The 17,962-nt window shown below is 38.7% G+C and overlaps 1 protein-coding gene across 1 annotated transcript in view; it reads left to right on the forward strand.

Annotated features, from left to right (window-relative positions):
* PARP8 (poly(ADP-ribose) polymerase family member 8) overlaps nucleotides 1-17,962 on the forward strand; it is a 267,441-nt gene that overhangs the window by 86,090 nt on the left and 163,389 nt on the right. Inside the window, exon 3 of the mRNA XM_063454027.1 lies at nucleotides 15,421-15,458. Coding sequence (XP_063310097.1) covers nucleotides 15,421-15,458 — 38 coding nt within the window. The remainder of the gene's footprint in view (nucleotides 1-15,420; nucleotides 15,459-17,962) is intronic.

The following is a 17,962-nucleotide window of genomic DNA, read 5'->3' on the forward strand; positions in this document are numbered from 1 at the left end:
CTTAACCATATGTGATGATGCCATGTATGGCTAGGAAAGTTTGTTATAGCTTCAAATGTCTGTTTAAAAGACTGTGGTAAACCACATTGATTTAAAAACATAAATTCATTTAAACAGTGCAGACGTTTGAACATTTATGTATATTCCCCACCTGTATAGCTCTGCATGTTCTTTGTGTTATATAAATGAACATACTCATAGATGTGTGATATATATATCATACAAGATCCAGAGCACTTAATCATTCACTAAACAGCAAGTTCAAAGCACAGAGAATATAATAGTTTTTTTTAAATCTTTAAAAACACCTAACATAGGCAAAACAAATGGGGTTTAGTTATATTACACCCAGTTCCAAATTATTATGCAAATGATATTTTTCTCATTTACCTGAATAATTGATGTAAATAACAGGCAGCATAATTCTCGTGTTATCAACTATTAAAAGTACAATTCAAATTTTATTGAACAAACCTCCTAATGATAACAGTATTTTTTTAAACATAAAAAACTTACAATGCACTGTTTCAAATTATTATGCACAGTAAGTTTCAAAACCCTTTATAGGTTGTGAAGAACTGAAAATTGTCATTTGTTGTGTTTGCAGCATATTTACTGAAATCAAAAGCTATTTCAATCAAACTTATAACAACATTTTATCTTTTTAAACATTTTAACAGGTCACGTTACATTTTAACATAGGACCCTTATTTGACAGCAGCTTCACAAGTCTTGCATCCATTGAACTTGTGAGTTTTTGGACAGTTTCTGCTTGAATTTGTTTGCAAGATGTCAGAATAGACTCCCAGAGCTGCTGTTTGGATGTAAACTTCCTCCCACCCTCATAGATCTTTTGCTTGAGGATGCTTTAAAGGTTCTCAATAGGATTGAGGTCAGGGGAGGATGGAGGCCACACCATGATTTTCTCTCATTTTATCCCCATAGCAGCCATTGATGCAGAGGTATTCTTTGCAGCATGAGATGGTGCATTGTCATGCATGAATATGATTTTATTACAGAAACCATAGTTCTTCCTTCTGTACCAGGGAAGAAAGTGGTCAGTCAGAAACCCCACATACTTTGCAGAGGTCATCTTTCCACCTTCGGGGACCCTAAAGGGGCCAACCAGCTCTCTTCCCATGATTCTGGCCCAAAACATGACTCCACCACTGCCTTGCTGACGTCGCAGCCTTGTTGGAACAGGGTGGCCGTCCACATTTCTGCTTGTGAGCATTGGTTAGTAGTAGTGGCCGAATAGAAGGTTTATGCACAGTTGCAAGATTCTGGAGGATTCTACACCTTGATGTCCTTGGGACTCCAGAGGCACCAGCAGATTTAAATATCTGTTTGCTGCTATGTAATGGTATTTTAGCAGCTGCTCTCTTGATCCGATGCATGGATCTGGCAGAAATCTTCCTCAATGTGCCTTTATCTGCACGAACCCATCTGTGGTCTGAATCAGCCACAAATCTCTTAATAGTGCGATGATCACGCTTAAGTTTTCGAGAAATATCTAATGTTTTCATACCTCGTCCAAGGCATTGAACTATTTCACTCTTTTCGGCAGCAGAGAGATCCTTTTTCTTCCCAATATTGCATGAAAATTGTGCTCTGCTTAATAATGTGCAACACCCTCCTTTAGTAGTTTTTCCTTAAATTGGGCTCACCTGGCAATATAATTATCACAGGTGTCCGAGATTGTTTTCAGTGATCAAAAGAGCCCTGAGACAGAATGCCATCCACGAGTTAAACTGAAAAGCAAAATATTTAATCTTTGTGACACTTAAATAGAATTTGCATATTAATTTGGAACAGAGTGTATATGATCATACTTTGCATAAGCCTGCCACAACATCAATGTACCCCATTTTTGGCAGGTCCTACTCTAGCAACCTAATGCCGGCTCTTGTGAGATTAATCCTTAATGCTTCTTCTTGGGGCACTGTGCAGGGAAAGGTTAAAAAGGTTAAATATGGAATGAGGCTGGTTCAAATGTGTTGTAAGAATTGACCCTTATAATGTATGCATGCTCAGGTGAGTGCAGCCCTGTTGGTATATATATATATATATATATATATATATATATATATATATGTAAGGCCTTGGCCTGTAGTTGTGGGAGGGGCTTGAAATCCCTTTAAAAGGGCTGCCAATCCTCTCCCACCTTACCGTGGATAGTCTGGCGAGTCACATGACTACTTCCGGTCACCATTTTTGTTGTCTCCTGCAGTTCCTCGTGTCCTGATTATAGCTCCGGTGCCCGGGTATATTTTTACCCTTATCCGACCGCTGGCTAAACAGTACGGTACTGTTACCCCTCAGGCCGGCTCAGAACTGCTCGGATTACTATAAGTCAGACCTACACCATCGCCCCACGGTCGCTTTTTGGTTGCGTCCTCAAGGTGTGGGTCAATGTTTGCTCTATCTCTTTCCCTTACCTTTTTCATTTAAATTGTGTGTTCGGCAAATTATACGGCATTACTTACGTACGCTTGTAATGCAGCATTACTGTAAATATTTTATTTCTGTCTAACGTATGGTCGGGAACCCCCTTCCTCAGTTTGGCTCTTTCCCTGTTGCCACGCTTAGTATTCGTATGCATTCATACGAATCAGATGATTTATATATGTAATACAGACGAACAGCTGTTCATAGGCTGCGAGCACAGTTCTTACAGACTGCCTGTCTCCAGCGTTTGTCTGTTTCTTAGAGAACTGTTAGTTGCAAATCTATATTCCACCTCCACTACGCTTGGGGTTGTACCGGGGGAAGCCGGAACACAAGTGGACTCACGGTATCAGTCAGCTGAGACCACCCACGGTCTCCTCGTTGGCGCACCAAACTAAACGTTCATTCATAGGTTTCTCAGACATCATTTAAATATATGTTGCAAATTGTATGTGGAAAGTTTAAATCTGTATGATTAATCCTGTTTAAAAGGCCTAATTTTCTTTGTGTTTATCAGCCACTACTAGGCATGAGCATTTTTCAACTATAGAGAGTTAAATTAATTTTGAGGTACCTACTGTCACTTGGGGGTTGGGGGGGGGGGGGGAGGGGTGCATACAGTTCCATATTTGTGCACAAGAACACAGGAAGACTATTGTACTGTCAAATTAGATGTACATGTTTGAGCCTTTCTTGCCCCAGTACTACCATCTCCCTCTTCACCTCCTTGTGGTTTTTTTTATTTTCAGTAGATCTATGCTTTAGCAACAAGTATATCTGTAACACACAAAACATACATATATATATATATATATATATATATATATATATATATATTATTGTAGCGTATACATTTGGGTGTCCTATTCCATGCATACTTTTATTTCAACAGTCGGCTTAAGGATGGTCCAAATCCTGGTTGTAGTGTTGTTATTTAAGTAAACATTTGGTAACGTACTTGGACCGGCACTGATGTAATAATTGAAGTTTTTATGGGCATGCACATATCACATTTCTTAGGTGCCTTGCTCAAACTTTACAAGCACTACAATTCCGTCATCTGCCTCTGTAAAATGTCACTGCTCATCTATAGTTACTGGTAGATTTATATTATTTTGCTCGGGTCCACTCTCTGGCCCACTCACATAAATATAAATGCACGGATACTCATCACATCTTAAGCTATAGGTTGCAGCACTTATTAGGTTGCAGCACGTATCTACTGCCGCTCTCTCGTTTCCATATTTCTAAATGGAATCTCGTCATGACTAATACTTTATCATGTACGTTTAAACAATCCCGTGCCTTTTCTATTTTAGAGTGGTACTGGCTTTTGAGATTTAGGCTGTCCAACCAGGTTTCTGCTTTCCGGTCTTAATCCATAAGCTAGTGGTCCCGCGAGACCAACACCAATCCTCATACTCGGAGGTATACGTCCCTCGGCCCAAATCATAGGTAGCCGCCTCGCATTGTTGCATAGGGATGGCCTCCCATGTCACTCCCATTCTATCTGCTGCTTTAGTTGCCACCGAGAGGCCGACACCCCGCCACAACTTTTCGGTGGCCTCATAAATCCCCTCGGGCCAACTCATAGCTAGCGCCTCTCACGCCGCTTGGCAATTAGTAGGGACTCATCTGTCACGTTAAGTAAGCTTAATTCTTTGCCGCTTGGCTTGTAGCTAGCCTGCCAGTACCCGGTCCCTTCGTCTAACTTATAATAATTAAGTTACATATATATTTTCTGTTATGTATCAAGTTCCGGAGGGACTGGTGGTTCTAGTTCAGGTAGGTTGTCACACGTTTTGTTCTCTTTATTCCCGGGCTCATGCTAAATCCATGTGTCCGAATGTAGTTTCCTTATACCTCACCACATTGGCATAAACGTTACGTTATTGTTTACACTTTTACAATACCGTCCCTCACAGAATTTGGTTAAATTTATCAGCAAAGGCTGACTCAAGGGTTCCACGTGGGTTTAGTACTTTTTGACAACTGGGACACTAGAATGCAATATTTGCAACCGCTTTAACAGACCTAGAGATCTAGATCAAGAGTTTGTGGGGGTGTTTTGGTTCCCCTCCTTTTTACATTGGGGAGAACCAGCCCCATAGGGGGGTCACGGGGAACACTTCACTTAAACCCTGACCAATCCTAGACTTATGCACTATTCCCAGTCTTCATTCCCTCATACCCTCCGACGAACTTTCCTTACATATGCCGCTATCACCTATTGTATTTGGGACATCCTGGTGACTGGTACAGGCGCTTGGCTCTAAAAACTGACATTGTCAATGTTTTACATTTCTTTCCATTCACCCTTCCCTATGGCATCTGCGCTACATTTAAGTGACAAGGTCTATCTTATTTCTCACGACTCACTTTGGTCACCAAGAGCATCCCCAGAAAATCTGTGCTTCTTGGCTGATACGTTGTGTTGGTTATGTCTTAATATGTACGGCTATCCATATGTTATTACTACATGGACAGTTTCCCCATGATTGTGAACAAGGTACTCCCCCATAGCAGCCTTACACACATGTTGGCTTTTGAGTCCCTGGCTATCCCAGTCTCCCCTCACAAGACCTTAGGTCCTGATACCACCACACAGTTTTGGGGATCCTACTAGACTCAATCCACATACAAGCTAGCCTTCCTCAGGACATAGTTTTAGCGCACCCTATCAAGCATTGAACACTACTTGCAACCGCAAGGAACTTCAATTACGGCTGGGGTCGATCAATTTTGCCATGAGATTCATGCCACAGGGTAGTTCCTTCATTTCCCGGTTCCTACTCTTTATTCCCACGACTCGCCACAGTCGCATTACGTATCACGTTAGACACTCATGCAACCTCTGATTTACACTATGTGGCGCTTTCCTCAAATACTGATTTACTCATGTGGTGCTTCCCCCCCCCGTCTGACATTTCACCCACCCTTTGAACAGATGCCACGGCATACTCTGGTTTTGCGGCCATCGGAGGGTATAAATGTCGTTGGGGGGTCATGGCCTACAGACGTTAATTCCCAGCCCAGCTTCTCCTGTACTTCGGCCTTATTTGAATGATATTCGATCTTGACAGCTGCTATTGCCGAGGGACCAATATGGTTCGGTCACTCGGTCAGATGTTATTCAGATAATCCTAGCCACATTGGGCATATAGGCCGATCCTCTGCTCTGGTCTTCAGGAGACTGAGGAACTCACATGGGTGGCCACTTGCTAATCTTATCACATGTATTCACGTGCCGGGTTTCACATATATCTCAGCTGTCCACTGGCAGGGGTTTCGTTTTCAGGCTTTCTTCCAGACACTACCCATCACTTCCAGGCTGGATAACCTGCCCCGCCATTCCAAGACATGCTCGTGGAGTAAATGTCTGGTTGATCCTTGCACGTCACGTTTCTCACCTTACACTTTCAGTCAACACTAGGAAATTATACGATAGGGTGTTCACAAATTTTCACTAAGTCTATAGTGGAGTTTCATGTTCTTGACATGTTTGCTATGGAATCTATTTTGGGGTTCACTTCTTTTTGCCACCTTAACTTAAATTATCATTTAACACAATTAAACGGTACCTTACAGATATCAAACACCACATGCTCCTACGACACCCCAACAATACAGGATTCCTTTCATCTTATCTGATAAAGACCTACTGAAAGGAATTCAAATTCAAGACACACATGCCATATCAAAGGTTACCCATCCACACGGCATATTTCATTTACTATCCGACTTATAAGATTCAGCTCCTTTTGAGCACATGACCAATACGATAATCAAATGGCCATACATCTAGCATGCTATGGGTTCTTACGTCCAAATTAATTTACCGCTAGGAATATAACTACCACTGAATACCTGGGAACGAATGATATTCAGACACCTTAGATCATTAGGTACTATCTCTGCCTCAGTCTATACCTATCCCTATAGCACAAACGGTCACAATACCCTTATAACCTATTCTAAACAATGGGCCCTGTAAATGTCTGGAGACTTATTGCACCACTTTCCAGATACAACCACTCCAACCATTATCAGAACTTCACGGCTCCATTCTTACAGCATCTTAATTCATGCTTCATGTTCACTCACAGTTAACTAGGCTTGGCCTAATACAAACCTTTCCTCAGGACTAGAGATGTCGCGAACACAAAATGTTCCGTTCGCAAACAGCGAACGCGAACTTCCGCAAATGTTCGTGAACGGACGAACCCGGCAAACCGCCATAGACTTCAATAGGCAGGCGAATTTTAAAACCCACAGGGACTCTTTCTGGCCACAATAGTGATGGAAAAGTTGTTTCAAGGGGACTAACACCTGGACTGTGGCATGCCGGAGGGGGATCCATGGCAAAACTCCCATGGAAAATTACATAGTTGATGCAGAGTCTGGTTTTAATCCATAAAGGGCATAAATCACCTAACATTCCTAAATTGTTTGGAATAACATGCTTTAAAACATCAGGTATGATGTTGTATCGATCAGGTAGTGTAAGGGTTACGCCCGCTTCACAGTGACAGACCAAACTCCCCGTTTAACGCACCGCAAACAACCGCAAACAGTCCAGGAGGCTACAGGACTCACCCACCGAATAGCATTGGCAACAATACCCGGCAATCTATGGCTCCTGAATAGCATTGGCAACAATACCCGGCAATCTATGGCTCCTAAATAGCATTGGCAACAATACCCGGCAATCTATGGCTCCTGAATAGCAGTCGCAGAGATACAGCACCCACGGACTGGTGATCCTTAAGGTGCAGCTAAAGCCACTTCGTCTATAGACAGTCATAACAGTTAACCTTTCCACATCATATACATGTCGCAATGCATAGTCTCTGAGAGCGGTTGATCACGATTCATACTAGGATGTCTTCCATGTTTTAGTGCAAACTAGTCTAACTACTAATATAGTTGAAACATGCTACTTTTATTCATGGCTCCCCTCTATATACAGAGTAACATGGCTCCCTCTATATACCCTGTAAACATGGCTCCCTCTATATACAGAGTAACATGGCTCCTGAGCTGCGGGTGGGGGCCCTATAAAAGAATAATGGGGTGGACCTACTGTCCTCCTCCCCGCCCCCGACCCCTGAGCGGCGGGTGGGGGCCCTAAATGAAAATCCCCCCCCCATCAAAGGTGACTAGGGGTCCCCAAACCCCTAGTCACCCACCCCCCCTCCCAAATAAAAAAGCCCCTACCTACCCCGCTCACCCTAAAAAATAGTGAGGGAGAATAAAATTACTACCCTGTAAAGTAAAATTCAACTTACTATTCAACGTCTTCTTTTTTCTAAAATCTTAATTTTTCAGCCCCCAAAAAGGCCAAAAAAAAAGCCATCATACCCGTCGAACTTAAAAATATACCCTATTGTTACAATTGTTACTTGAAAAGCATGAGGAATGCCGTTGGGGTACCACATGCTCATTTGTTATACCTCCATGCACTACAAAAATAAAGAATAAAAAAAATTAAATAAATAAAAAATAAAAAAAATGTATGCAGCTTCCAAATGAATCTAAAATGGATGCTGTCCAGGAGGTGGGAGGGTCTGCTGCTGATTGGCTGCAATGTGTCTGCTGACTGTGAGGTACAGGGTCAAAGTTTACTCAGTTTACTATGTTGAAGAATAGGGGGCGTACCGAACATCGCATATGTTCGCCGTCCGCGGCGGACGAGAACACGCGATGCTCGCCAGGAACTATTCGACAGCGAACCGTTCGGGACATCTCTACTCAGGACACTCCTTCCGCATAGGGGCAGCATCCTCAGCTTCCTCCAACCACATTCCAGCTCATATCATCAGGGTTATTGGACGCTGGAAATTCTCCAACTCTTTACATTCCAAACCCAGTTAAAGAGTTAATACAAGCTTTTCATGACTTGTCCGGATAAACAATGGTTGTTATATGATTAATTTTATATGGTATTCTTCTTTTTGCCCACTTTTATTACAGGCCTACTGCTCTGTCGGTTCCGGCACACCACAACCGACTGTTGTCATTTGAATATGTCTATTGGTTATAATATGCTATGTTACACTATCATCACGGCTAGATTGACCCAACTACAAATGTAAGGCCTTGGCCTGTAGTTGTGGGAGGGGATTGAAATACCTTTAAAAGGGCTGCCAATCCTCTCCCACCTTACCGTGGATAGTCTGGCGAGTCACCCCTCCCACCGCTCCCTCTATTCATATCACCCTCTAAGGTGGGCCCACTTTTATTACAGGCCTACTGCTCTGTCGGTTCCGGCACACCACAACCGACTGTTGTCATTTGAATATGTCTATTGGTTATAATATGCTATGTTACACTATCATCACGGCTAGATTGCCTCGACTACAAATATATATATATATATATATATATGGGTGTAGAAACAATCGCACTCCTGGGACTTGGTTGAAGTAGTAAAATTTAGCTTTTATTTATTCCATATAAAATATCAACGTTTCAGCTCCAACATGGAGCTTTCATCAGGACAGGTCACAACCAGCACCGGGCACTACAAAAGTCTTCTTGGAGTGCAAGCTACTACAATGTATATATATATATATATATATATATTTTTTTTTTTTCCCAAACCATTTTGCATGATGAAATTAAAAAGAGGAGTTATTCAAGAAATAGTCTGACCTTTATACTGTTTGTTCAAATCTGTGCACCTGAATCTACATCTTGGCAAAATAACCTAATCCCAAATAACCGAGGTAGAAACAAAAGCACTGATCTGAATTATCATCATTTTCTAACATTTGCAGTGGAGGGTGCAAATTAATTCTGAGAAGAAGTATGCACACAAGATGTGATCTCTTCCAATATCCATTTTCCGTACCTCTTGTATCTAGTATATTATTTACCATAATTATTGCTGTAGACGGTAAAGCAGGACTTTCTATGTTCTCCAGCTAATTTCACTTGCCAATTCTTAGTCTCTGTTAATTTGCCCATTTTTCTCTGGTGTTAAATGTCTCTTGCCCTAGCAGAAGCTCAAGTTGGCTAGCCAGGTAATTGTGATTTCTGTAACAAGCCTAGTTTATGGAGGACACTGTGGCAAGCTGTGCCCCATCTTCCGCCTTGGTTACCTTGGATGCTATGTTTGTAAATTATGCATTTTGTCATTGGGGGTTCTGTATCTGTAATCAGTTTGCAAAAAAAAATGCAGATCTCATGTCTGAAGCTTTTACAAACCCTCCCATTCTAACCCATCCCAGACTTCTTGTGGTTGTTCAATTACAGACATTCCAATGCAGCTCAATAAAAAAATTGTTTGACAGTTAGAGGGTATTATTTATGAAGGTGCCTATTTCTACTAAAATCTCTACTTTCTGTAAAAATGAAAAATAAAGTAGACACACTGTTCACACATTAAGCTCTTCAGCAAGTTGAAGTGCTTTAGAGTTCTGGTGGGTCCCTCTAGGTTGATTGAGTTAAGTGTACACCTCATCACAACATTATTAATTGTAAGCTCCAAGAAATGAAAAAAAAGGGAAAAATTATATATGTGTAAATAAATTATTCCTACCTATGCATTGGCATCTCTATAAGATTAGGAGTCAAGGAGACTCTCACTCTCCCTGTGCATTTCTTATTAATCCCTTCCGACGGATTGTGCACCAATTGGATGAGAAAATCTTGTCAAATCATCTCCACAAAGTAAAGTATAAAATAATAATGTTTATTGTAAAATTCCAAAATAAACACGTAAAGATACACCTTTTAATATTTAATTACTTATTATGGCATACATTTTGATGATTTGTTGTTGATTTGGTCTGGTAATACAGAACTTGCAGATTTTTTTTTCCTATCCTAACAATAAGCAAATGAATGTTAACTTAACTTTTTGCTGCGGGCGTGTGGAATGGGGGAGATAGTCACTGATCATTTTTGTAAGAACGCCAGTAATACTCTTCTTTTTGCTCTCAGTTGCCATCCAAAACATGTTTTTTACAGGTATATCTATCAGAGAATGTCTACAGTTCACAAGGAATTGTTCTGATCTTGAAATATTTGTTAGATGTGCTAAGTGTTTGCAACTGATAGAACAGGGTTATTCCTAAAGTCTATCAGTAGCTCCTTATTTACAAAATGGAATGAGAATTGGTGTACATTTCCCAAACTATTTGTGAATGGGGAGCTACTAATAGGCTCAGAGCATCAACTGATAGTCTCAGTGTATCAGTAGGGCCCAGTCCAAGGCTTCCTATTTGAAGCCATTGATGAAGAAACTAAGCTCAGGGACAGAGCTATTGTGTACCATTGTGTGACATTGTAACTTTTCAAACCCATGAAGTCTGTGCCCAGGATCTACTCATACCACAACAAGTTAATTCTGATGAAGTTGTTATGGTGTCCAGAATTTTCTCTTTAACATAGGTGAGGAGGATACTAACAGAAATTAAAGTGGGGATATTGGAGATCATGAAACAGTGGTATTTTACTTTTGTACAGATTATAGTAACTATTCTGAACAAATAAAATAGATTATATGATTTATATGCTTTAAGCTTCAATCCTTTCTATGATTGTTTGTTATTTAAAATGGCATCAGTTTTGTGCCCACATAAAAAGAACCAGTTTCCAGGATTTCTCTCTGTTGCTCACAAGATATGAGAAGTGAGAAATTCTTACACGGTTCCATTGTTTCCTTCAGTTATTCACAAGATTTAAGTGAAAAATATCTTACATAGCTTCACTGTAAGGTTATGTACAGATGTGGTCATTGGTGTCAATGTTGTCAGTATGTTCTTAAAATGTCAGCAGTTTGAATCTGTGGTCACATATCAAGAATATCAGGTTAAAAGATGTAGTAAGTGTTGTACTAACCATGTGGCCTACCGGATTGCATGTCTATTCTGTAAAACTAAGTAAGACTTAGAAGACTGTCAATGAGAGAATCAGAGAAATAATTTAAAATAATTGTGCTTAATCTCTCATAAATAAATATTCTCACTCATAGCGACACACACCGAGGTTGGTTCTCAATTTAGGCTATTGGAAAATGTGTGTTTCACAGCTTATTAAGGGTATCTCCCCAAAAGGATGGGAGGGTTAGTGTCCACTGCCTGTCTGAATATCTCTCACCGTCCTGGTGCTTTTTTAATTGTCATTTGTTGAATATAGACTACAGTGATGTATTGCAAAAAATATATTCATTAAAATCAATAAAATATAAATAAACAATAAAATAGTCGTATGCATTTCCGCCTGTATTGGGCTTTTTCAGGGACAACAATTAAACACCACATTCAACAATCGACAATTAAAAAAAGTGCAAGGATGGTGAGAGGAATCTGGATGGGCAGAGGACCCTAGGTCCCCATGCTTCGAGGGAGGCATCCTTAATATGTTGGGACATACACATATCTTTTAGATCTATTGGTTCTAAACTGTATTGCACTATTTTATATGTATATATTTTTTTATGGCTATACCACTATATTGTTGGTAATACAGTGCATTTATAGGAGACTACTTGGAATGTTTCTGTGGAAACTATTAAAATACCCACAACACTATAACTACCAGCAAAGTATATATTGCTTGGTTGGTTTAATATTATGTTATATTTGTGTATATATTTATATACTATTGAAAAATTTAGTAGAACTCAAAGAGGTAGTGATTTGCAAAATCCAGCTTCTTAAACAGGAAGTCTTTGGGATTTTCAAGTTAATGACCAGGCATCCAGAAGGCTTGTTCTTCCAATGGGACATTAATAAGATCATCCAACATTAGTTATCTTTGTATGTAGTTAACATGGTGGTGAGTCTTTTGTGGGTGTGCTTTCCCACAAAGATGCACTGTGGTATAGTTTATACATTAACTGAATGACTACTGTCCAATTTTGATCATAATTTCTTCACTTGCATGCCTATTTGGTGCAAATGACATTTATGATATGTTTTTCGATTTAACTCTGTTGGGTGTGTTCTTTTTTAATATTTGAAAATGGTTTGTTGGTATCAGATTGGTTCTCAATATCAGAAGTTAAATTCCACTGCAATTGCAATTCAAAATAGTTTCTTGATCATGTTACAAGTCATGCGGTTCTATTTTACTTACTGTTGATTTACCTGTGTATGAGCGTAACATAATGTATCATCTGCAGTTGCAACTTTATTTCTTCTGTAGATTCTGATTTATAGGGAGCCCTAGAGTTAAACTGATTTTACTAGTGGAATAACGGTACAATATTGTGAAAAGATTAAGTTGCATTACAGTTTTTTCTTTATTGAGCTCCTTAGTGAATCCACCCTTAATGAGTGTATGTACTGTTTTTCCGATCTGCTCTGTCAAGGGGTGTTTCCTTCATTTTGCTCAGAAGATTAGTCTTTGGCTTTTCAGCTACTAATGAAATATTATTAACAGTTGGCACATGTTTTTTATACATTTGTATTTGTTTTAACCTGTCTATGAGTAAATAGTGGCCCTCCTCTTAGTGTGGTGGTGCTATCTCCTACTCTGCTATATTTTTTGTTTACTTTGGAGTTTATCAATAAGTGCTACTATTTTATGCCTAACTGCTTGGAGGTTTGGGGGAGGACGGGGTGTATTCTAACCCTATTGTAGGGGAAATTGTATAACATTATTGGTGCGCATCTCATAGCCCTTGAACTGAATTGATTATTGAGAAAAGTTCAGATTTCTTTAGTTGTCTCACAACTTCTTCTTTGCAGTAGGACACAACAGGAGTAAGCTTAGATGTAATTGTATTTTTTAGTTTTCCATATTAACTATGGTTCTGGGATTGAAAAAAATACAATGATAATTATTTTGCATAATTTTCCTATCACATGACATGCTTTCTATCATCTTGGGCACTGGCAACATCCCTTTAACTGATATATTTTACGATTATTTGACATCTTTAAACTCATTCGAAACATATTTCGGATGATTTAAACTAGGCAGCCCACACATTTGTTTTACAAGAGAACACTATGCTTCAAACACACTGAAGTAGAAAAGATCTAAATTCAAATCTTTGCAATCTTTGCAAACATAGAAAGCAATAAAACACATCGTAGACGTAGATGTAGGATAAAGCAATTTTAGATAGAACAGTCAAAAATATGAAGATGTAACAATGGACAATAAAGAATGAAAGTCCTGCACACTGCATTTTCATAGTTATAGTATTTTAGTTTTTTTGAGGAAAGGTGTACACGATTAGAAAGAGATCCTGATCTCTAATGCCTCTAACTTCCTGAAATCCTCCAAAATGTAATTTCTGAAGTCAGTGTAAGGTTTTAAAAAATTATTATATTTGAAATTAAAGTTACAGTGCTGCTTCTTTAAAGGGGCACACTAAGCACTAAAACAATTAAGTGTTTTTTGGTTTGTAACCCCGGTAGTCTCACTGCTCAGTTTTCTGCTGTTTAAGAGTTAATTCACTTTGTTTTTACAGCTCTAGTAATAACCTCCTCTGACTGAGACTCACACTGCCGACCTGCACACTTCATAAAAAATATCTTGAATTTATTTAGCTTCCTCTATTTCACCATGTGTTTAATTAGAATGTCATATATCCCACCCTGTTAAAAGCTTGCTTTAGCCCGCAACAGCCTCCTGTATATAACAGAGCAGTAGATAAGTACATAATGAAAATAAAACGTTTCATGGAGGCTCTGTGAGTCACAGAATGGGGAGGTCTGGCTAGAACTGCAGACAGAAACAAAAGTTATTTAACTCCTAAATGGCAGTGAATTTAACACTGAGACTAAAAGCTCATGACCTATACACCAAAACTAAGTGTCACTAAGCTATAATGGTTTGGTGCTTATAGTATTCCTTTAATCTTGTATGGGATAAAAACTTTGGTTTTCTTAACAGAAGCTTGGACGTCACATAGGCTAGGCACAAAGATTGTTAAATAACATAATATATAAATTGTAGAGTGGGGGTTGGGCCTGACAGTGTACCTGAACAGACGTACACTCGATGGGCTCTGCTTCTATACCAACTAAAACAGTGGTTATCGGCGAGTTACCTAGCCATGAGCACACCCAATGGATCCATAAGCACCATGGGATGGAAAACAAAAAAATAAAAGCCAGACAAACACAAGCCAGGAAACACTATAGGCAATTTGCTCTGTCAGGCTCAAGGCGCCCATGGGCCTAAGATGGCCGCCGACCTCAAGGACTACACAGATTCCTCAGAGGACCTAAGCCTGGATAGCATCATGTTTCCCCCGTTGATGCAGCAGACCCCTACAATAAAGAATGACCTTTTTTATTTTATTGTACAGCATTATAAAATTCTATATGCTTATTTTGTGTCAAAATTCAAATTGTTTCTGTTACTATTAACAGTCGCTAATATGACATTTATATATATTTCCCTTTCCTTCCATCTGTTGATGTGAGATTTTCAATAAATGTAAAATGTTGTTAAAATCTTTTGATCCTTGATGGTATTATTATCCCAATACAACAGATCGGTAGATAGTTGTAGACAGACAGACAAATAGAAGAACAAATGATATATAGAAAAATCACATATTGTAAATGCTTATATCTATATACTTTAATATACCAAGGCACATATTTTGTGTTCTAAATTATATTACTTATATTTATTCATATCTGTACTGAGACATGCAGTTTTTTTTTTAATGCTATTATTTATATGTATCCACTTCTGCACTTTAATTTATCAACATATTCATATACAGTATATTCTCTGTATATAACCCTCTATTAGCAGCATACGTGGAACAAAACAGAGTGTGCAGAACGTCCTGAGATAAGATTTATTATGACAGTCCATCTAGCAAAGTGTTATATGAGTTCACAAACTTTTGGATAGCCACATCAATCAGTGCATTGATATCAGCAATTCTACTGTTGGAGTATGAGACCAATCCCAAAATATACCATAATGTGTAGTGGAATATTGAAATGTCGAGAACCTTTAAACAGCGTAGCTGTCTTTTTTGTTTTACAGTGTGGCCTATTCTGTACATGTCTCTGAAGATTACCCAGGTATGATCTGCTTTGATTTTGCATTTTAAAATGAAATATGCCTTTTTATCAGTTTTGTGTGGCCTGATTGCAAGCTGTAATGTCCAAAATGTACCCTATTGTTTTCTTTGCATAGTTTTATAATTAAACTGTTTCTTGGGAATTAACCTGTTTGATTTCACTTACATAATATATGGCATTATGTTTCCTACTATTTGCCGCAATGCTTTTATATATCAGTGATTATAGTCTAATCATATATGTATGTGTCAATGTATATAGGTATATATAACGATTATATGTGTCTTAATGTATAAAGGTATAAATAACTATTACATTTGTGTTTATGTATATAGGTATATATATCGAGTTTATCCTTCAATTTCACATAACAAAGTAGTCATCATCTAAATACATGGCTTGTCAAATGTAGAAACCAAGCCATAATTGGACTATAGCTTCAGTGTTTCTCTGTCAGACTCTAGTTATAGCAGCAGACAGAATCCCTTATTTATACTGAGTGCATAGACAAGAGAATAAATATTTTTATCATCCCCTCTAGATATGTAAAGCTGTTGGCAATATCTGCTCATTAAATAACAAAATTATCTGCAAATGTCCTGTATGGTCAAATGTAACAATTCACTAATGGTGTATTGCAGATAAAACTAGTTCTCCGGTGTGTATTAAGTTAATAACACATGTATAATTAAAACATTTGACTCCTATGAGGGACCTTTGTTTGCAAAACATTGCCAAGTAGCAAAATACTCTGCAGTAAGACTGTTTATACAATCATGCTCCCATCTATACAACTGAGCCTCTTGGGACAAAGAACTCAGCAGAGCATCACATGCCAAATTAAGTTAATCCTTTGACATCTCTATCTAACTACTGATACATATCATTATCAAAAGGGAAATGAAGTTATTACGCTACGGACATTTCATCTAACATGACACTGTACTCGGTCCTGCTGTGGTTAAATACATGGATTGGCAAGAAATAGAAAATACTGGTACTTTTTTTAACCATGAGAAAAGTGATAAATGTTTTGTAATTTGCAGATCCACTTTAATCCTTCAAGAACCAGGAGTCCGTATACACATCATTGATTTTATTTTTGCATAGCAGTGCAAATAGGACATGTCGTAATAAAACCCACCACCACACTTAATTTATTCAGAGTTGAAATTATGTTCTTGATCTTACCCGTTCTGTACCTCTAAGCTACATTATTTTGTTTAGTCCACAATGGGAAAAATCTATAACCTTAAAGGGACACTATAGTCACCAGAACAACTACAGTTTATTGAATTTGTTACCTTCAGGCTTTTTGCTGTAAACACTGTCTTTTCAGAGAAAATGCAGTGTTTACATTACAGCCTAGTGATAACTTCACTGGCCACTCCTCAGATGGCTGTTAGAGAATAGAGATCCTTCCTGGGTCATGGCTGCCTAAAATGCATCCAAACATTCAGTATCTCCACCCTCTGCATGCAGACACTGAACTTCCCTCATAGAGATTCGTTGATTCAATTCATCTCTTTGAAGAGATGCTGATTGGCCAGGGCTGTGTTTGAATCATGCTGGCTCTGCCCCTGATCTGCCTCTTTGTCAGTCTCAGCCAATCCTATGGGGAAGCATTGTGATTGGATCAGGCTACCACTTCTGATGATGTCAGCAGACAGCTTGTTTTTCTGAGGAAAACAGCATGCAGATCTACAGCTTCAGGCTTGAATACAGTAAGATTTTGCTCTATTTATGGAGGCATGAGGGGGCCAGGGGGGCTAGATGGTGGTTTTAACACTATGTTCCTGACCCTATAGTGGTCCTTTAAGCTCTTTTGGGACACATAAGATTTGTTCACTTCTGCCCCTTTAGTCACAGACACAATTTTCTTGGGACACCTAGTCAATTTTGCGTCCTGTTTTTACTGGAATTGGTTTCACCCATCATGGAGGACCTTGCTTTTAATAAACATTATTTGATTTATAACAACGGTGGAAGACATTCGACTACTACCTTGGTTCCTATCATAGAAAATTCCAATCTCTTTATGGATGCAAAGAGGAAAACTTGCTTTTGTTTTCTATTTGGACCTCAAGACACTCAAAAGGCTTTATACCTTCAAATTTGAAACATTGTGGTTCCACCTTTGGATCACCTACTGAATTCAAGGATGGACCTTCCACTATGAAGCCTTTGTATAACAAATCCATATTTTTTAATGTTTTTTGTGTTGATGAAAATGTTGGTTAGAAAGTTGCACTGTTCCTTTGTAGACATTTGCATTAGGCCCACACATTGTAGTCTCATGTTATAGGTTAGTTATATGATCTCAGATATCAGGACATATCATAGGATATAAATTAAAATGTATTCTTATCTTACAATATTTTTTTTTATCTTGCTAAACCATGTTGCTAGTCATGTTATAGTTGTCCAACATTATTTGCAGCTATTTAATATTACTTGCTCCTTCTGCTCCACTCAGCTGTCGTATGAACTGGGAATTCTAGCAA

Source organism: Pelobates fuscus, chromosome 5 (assembly GCF_036172605.1).
Source record: "Pelobates fuscus isolate aPelFus1 chromosome 5, aPelFus1.pri, whole genome shotgun sequence".
Classification (NCBI taxonomy): domain Eukaryota; kingdom Metazoa; phylum Chordata; class Amphibia; order Anura; family Pelobatidae; genus Pelobates; species Pelobates fuscus.